General features: G+C 37.3%; 2 protein-coding genes across 2 annotated transcripts; one reads left to right on the top strand and one right to left on the bottom strand.

Moving 5' to 3' along the window:
* LOC18788860 (pentatricopeptide repeat-containing protein At1g63330) lies at window positions 1–1,424 on the top strand. Its single transcript, XM_007226720.2, has one exon. It carries the CDS (start codon window positions 9–11, stop codon window positions 753–755), a length of 747 nt encoding a protein of 248 aa, XP_007226782.1. The 5' UTR covers window positions 1–8; the 3' UTR covers window positions 756–1,424.
* LOC18790791 (histidine protein methyltransferase 1 homolog) lies at window positions 1,496–5,047 on the bottom strand. Its single transcript, XM_007222296.2, has 9 exons — window positions 4,612–5,047; window positions 4,430–4,543; window positions 4,269–4,331; window positions 3,979–4,045; window positions 3,712–3,812; window positions 2,858–2,902; window positions 2,464–2,781; window positions 2,276–2,378; window positions 1,496–1,863 (listed from the first exon to the last, which is right to left on the bottom strand). Exons 1-9 carry the CDS (start codon window positions 4,621–4,623, stop codon window positions 1,781–1,783), a joined length of 906 nt encoding a protein of 301 aa, XP_007222358.2. The 5' UTR covers window positions 4,624–5,047; the 3' UTR covers window positions 1,496–1,780.

The following is a 5,360-nucleotide window of genomic DNA, read 5'->3' as shown; positions in this document are numbered from 1 at the left end:
TTAATAGAATGCTGGATGAAGGAATTGCACCAGATGTTGTCATCTTTACCACTGTAATACATGCTCTTTGCAAGGAGAGACGGACCGAGGAAGCGCTCTCTGTGTTAGAGCTAATGTCCCAAAGAGGTATGAGGCTTGACATTTTCACTTACAGCTCTCTAATTTATGGCATGTGCCGTACAGATCAATGGGCTGAAGCTACAAGGTTGTTTGATGAAATGGTAGTTCAGGGAGTCTTACCTGATACCATAACTTTGAGAATACTTTTGGATGCTCTCTTCCAAGGACGGATGCCAGAAGGGTCTCATAAAGTAGTTGAGGCCAAAGTTAAATATGGTATGGAGCTGAGCAAAATAACTTGCACTATGCTAATTGATGATTATTGTTTTCGTGGCAAAACGGATAAGGCAAAGAAGGTCATTGATTTAATGGTGATAAAAGATCGTGTCCCTGATATTGCTTCTTGCTATAATGCCTTGGTCAACGGCTATATGCAAGCTAAAAGGATAGGTGAAGCTTTGAGGCTCGTTGAAGAAATGATCGAACAGGGGGTGATGCTTGATGTGGAAACCCTCAAAGCTTTGAGTGGTTTGCGTCCTAAAAAGGCATGTTGTATCTGCAGAATAGTTCCCCATGAGACCGCCAGAACTAGTTACAATCCTGTTAAATCTTTTAACAGCGAATTATGTCGTTGGATTCTAAACTTGTATGACCAAGCAATATTAGTCAATGGAAATGGTTTCAAACAAGTATAGGATCCTTGGTGCTGAAAAATACATTCAAAATTCTTAATCTCACCAATGATCTATAAACAAAGAACAGGATCCTTTTCACAGGTACTAACTCTCCCATGAACTTTCAACCACATCCAAATCTTTACACTGCTCTTAGTTCATAGTGTACGTTCAAGAATGAAGAGATATCAAGAGTTTACGATTCAGCACGACGTTATATTGACACATCAAAGCAATATTAGAGCATCCACAGTAGAGAGGTGTATTTTTGGGGTTGTAAAGCCACTTTTACATCATCTTTACACCTCCAGGGGGTGTAAATACGTTTTTTGCTCCAATGAGAAATAATGTAAATACTTTTCTCCATTTTTCCTCTACTTTTCTCAGCTGGGTCCCACCTGCATGAGATGTAAAAAAAGATGTACAATTGCATCTAAATTTACATCGCATGGTGGTGATGTAATTATACATTCATTCACACCCCCTCTCTCCCTCCCCCCCCCCCCAATTGCGGGTGATTCCGATCACAACGGGTGTATATTTAACATACACCCCATTGTACAACCCCCCACTGTGGATGCTCTTAGTTGTCATTTCAATGTTACAATACCTATATTCAATGAAAATTGCAACATAACAAATTCAGCATCCAGCCAAATTATAATTTATCAGCGACAATAATAAAAGAAACAAGAACGATGAACCCATAAAAAAAATAAAAAAAAATCAACTAAATATAAATAATTAAAGAAAAACTTTTATTTTGGGACTGAAAAAGTAAGAATTTGCATTACATAGGACACAGTAAATCAAAAGAAAAATAAAAGAGGTTTAGAGAAGAGAAATTATCTAATGACCAAATATTCTCTACATCCTTCGTGTCAGCATACAGACTAACAACGGTAACATTTGATTCTTCTAATTTTGATTACAATATTTGATTCTTCATATAGGAGGTAAGTGGCCAAATTGGCGGCCACAGGGGAGGAGATTAAAAAAGAGAAATAAAAAATAAGGACAGTGTTTGATCCACATGAATTCCATGCCTACTTAAACGAAAGCTTCCATACCTCTCGGACATTAGAAGAACCATCTGCAACTTCAGCGACCATGCTAGAAGCCAAGACCCCTGCAGAAAGGAATTCCAATAAAAATTATTTCAAATTTCTTATTTAAGCATCTGTAAAGATATCACTCTGAGACAAGGATGGCGATGTGGACTCTATAAGAAGAGAGGCCTACTTCCAAAAACAATAATGTATAGATATAAATTATTTGACAAACAGTCAATAACCACATTGTCACATCTTTAAGGCCTCCAAAATGTCGTAGAAGAAACATATATTTAACAAAGGAACCATGAACATTTTAATTACGACGACAAAACCCTGCTCAGACATGAATGCAGTATACTGTAACTTGTTCCATCCCCTTAAACCCAATCCCATGAACCAAAGGAATAGGGTAGAAAACAAATAAGAAACTACTTCTGCGGCGAGATAGATTCTAAGTAGTTTTCTAGATAATTCAGACTAGCTTACCATCTTTCTCCACAATAGATAGGAACCTTCGAGTTCCCCCACCGACTCCAAAATAATGCTTCTTGGCAGCCATGTATACTACTCCATGAGAAGGAGTTATGCACTGTAAATTAAACATTATCAGACCTACAGCAGCTGCAAGTTCACAGTTCTGAATCATAAATAATGAAAAACTAAATAAGAAATACCTTCTTTATGAGTTCATAGAGATGTGGGAGAGCAGAGATCGAGTAAACTGTCTCTGCCATTAAAATAATATCATACTGAGCATCTAGACTTTTCCCTGTACTAACATTAAAATCCTTCTCAATGTTTTGTACATAGGGAAGAAGCTTATGGATTTCACGCCAGTTGCCAGCAAAAAAACGAATTTCCGTCCCCGCATCACACTTTGTAACTTGCAATGCTGGGGGTTGGAAGCTTGGAACATTTGAATTTACATTAGGTATGGTGAGACACTGCAGGACCTCTGCATTGAAGTCCTGGAAATGAATGGCAGCTGCACCCTGAAGCAACAATGAAGAATCTTAAGAAATCTATTCCATCAAAACAAATGTACGAGCTTAAGAAACAAAAACTCACCTTAAGGCAAGCAAAGATACCAGGAAGTCCATGACCACAACCAAGCTGAAAAATCATGATAGGAAACACAGTAAGGCAAAGTGAGAAATGGGAGAAGGAGATAAAAGACAGTGGCCTCAATTTCTAGGCCAATGAGGAAATTACTCATCAGAGATAATCACTTGTAGTAGTGATATATGAGTTATAAGCTGATTATTGATCAACAACGATGTAGCTTCATGAATGACTTCTGAAGGTGCACCAAGTAATACCTAATTAAGTGATGTGTAGATGTGAAGAGATATATTCATTCAAATGAAGGGATGTAACTTCTTCAGAAGTTATATGTTAGAGCCCATAACAAAGACTCCAACTAAACATAACATGGTGTATCTCTAACAAAGGTTAAAGTGTTCAGGCTATTTGTCATTAAACCATTTGGTAATGTATCACGAAGAGATTGCAGTTCATTCAAGTTAACATTCTTTACTTAATTGAATGTTCCAAGCTAGGATGTAAGAGCACCAAAAGGTTGACCTAGCCATCTGTTAGTAATAATTAAAAGACACCTAGAGATTTCAAGAGTTCCCCTCTACGATGTGTGAAAATGAAATTAATGGAGAAATACTTAGTGAGGAGACCCTACAATCTGAATGAAGTAGGCAGGAATGTGACCAGAAGCCAAACTAGTTTCTCTTTGTAAGGGCTTGAGGTAAAGAAGCGTATGTCTCATTTCACAAAAGCACCTTTATGAATAAAAGTCAACTTATTTACACTTGAACATTAGACTACCACACAAAGTAACATGAAGAATGTTAACATGTGTATGCATTATGGGTCAGTATACATTCACCTGAAAATATTAGGATGCCCACCTCTAAAACTCGTTTACCGGTAAACGATAAATGTCCATTTTGAACTTCAGAGCTTAGAGCTTTAACTAGATCAAGAGAACCTTCCCATAGCTTTAATCCCCCTGCACCCGACAAGCAAGAGACATACCATCACCATTTGGTGCAACAGCATTTCATAAATAAGATAAACATTTGTAATGCAGAATATTACAAACTCAATCTAGTGTCATTTTAATTATTGAATCACTATTAACAAAGCAAACAAAAGATAGGAAGAACTCTATACACCTTCATATTTCCCAGGAACTAAATCGGAGTTGGATAGCGTGAAAACCTCTTGAGTACTAACGCGGCCCTACAATCAAAACACACATGAACTCTCAGTCCCATTTACACTCAGATTAAGCTTAATTTGATAGATTATCAAAACTTTCTACTCAAAGGGGCAACTTTTTTGTTTTCCTTAAAAGGAAATTACATAGAGATAACAATGAAATTTTATTTTCATTTATATAGCACTTCATTACTATGCTCCATTTTCTGGGAAACCAAACAGAAATGAAATAGAAAGGAGTGACCTTGAGCAAAGTAAGTCCACCCAACTGAACTGGCTCCACAGCGTACTTCACAGAGGGCAAAATCTATTCCACATTAAAATCAATCAATTGTTCAGTATCATATCTCGAAACTTATCTAGGCGTGTGCATGAATTTGCAAAATACATCAATTAATTAAATACCTCGGAGGGCAACACTTCGACGCAAGGAGGCGGAGGGGGAAGAGGAGGCTCTGATTGTTCAAGAAATCCTGACCCTGATGATGAAAACAGCCGAAACGGTTCGAAACTTGGTTTCTGAGAAACGCGAGAAAATTTATTCAGTGTTGGGAAAGAAAAGGCGAAAGAAAGAGTGCACAACTCACCTCAGACTCCATTGCTGTCTGCCCTCTACTTCGCTGAGTGATTGAAGTCTGCCCCTCAGCTATTGGGGTTTTGGGTTAAAAGGTGTGTTCTTTCTTTTTTAGGTTTTTATCACAGAGGGTTCATGGGAAATTATCATCTTTGGTTTTTTTATATTTTTTTGTGATATTATCAGTCCCTTATGTTATATTTTACATATCAATTTTTAATCCCACCGTGAGATTCTGTTACAACTCTCTATTTAATTGCTGACATGACACATATGTTGTGCTTACATAGCCAATGATTAAATGCCAAGTGAATTTAAATAAATAAAAATGTTTTTTTTTAAAAATTATTTAACATTTAAAATCTTTTTAAAAAATTTTAAAAAGAGAAAAAAAAAACTCAGCCCCTCTTTCCACCTCTCTCCCCTACTGCCTCCCTCTCCCCATGCCACCCCCTCTCCTTCCACCTCCTATGCTCTCTCTTCCTCTCTCTCTCTGCTCATCCTCCCTCTCAATCTTGCTTTCTCCCCCACCCAACCCCGACTGAACCAAAAGCAACCACTCAACCCTACCCAACCCAAGACCCACCCCTGCGACCAAATACCCAGAAATTTTATTGCCAATCTTATCTTATATGAATAGTATTGACACGTAGGAACCCAAAAATCTTATCTGAAAATATTATCCAAATTAATTGTTTAAGTAAACAAAGTTGTGAAAAAAATAAAAAAATGAATAGTATTTGCCATGGCAAAGGGCAACTG

This window comes from Prunus persica, chromosome G1 (genome assembly GCF_000346465.2).
Source record: "Prunus persica cultivar Lovell chromosome G1, Prunus_persica_NCBIv2, whole genome shotgun sequence".
In the NCBI taxonomy this organism is placed as follows: domain Eukaryota; kingdom Viridiplantae; phylum Streptophyta; class Magnoliopsida; order Rosales; family Rosaceae; genus Prunus; species Prunus persica.
This window is presented reverse-complemented; position numbering and strand designations above follow the sequence as displayed.

Bases quoted from the DNA above. Each gene is read 5' to 3' on its own strand.
- LOC18788860 (XM_007226720.2), top strand. From the start codon at position 9: ATGCTGGATGAAGGAATTGCACCAGATGTTGTCATCTTTACCACTGTA.
- LOC18790791 (XM_007222296.2), bottom strand. The intron at 3,813-3,978 runs GTGTATAGAGTT...TGTCGGGTGCAG, and splicing joins AGTTCCTGGGAAATATGAAG to GGGGATTAAAGCTATGGGAA. The intron at 1,864-2,275 runs GTAAGCTAGTCT...TCCTTTCTGCAG, and splicing joins ATCTATTGTGGAGAAAGATG to GGGTCTTGGCTTCTAGCATG.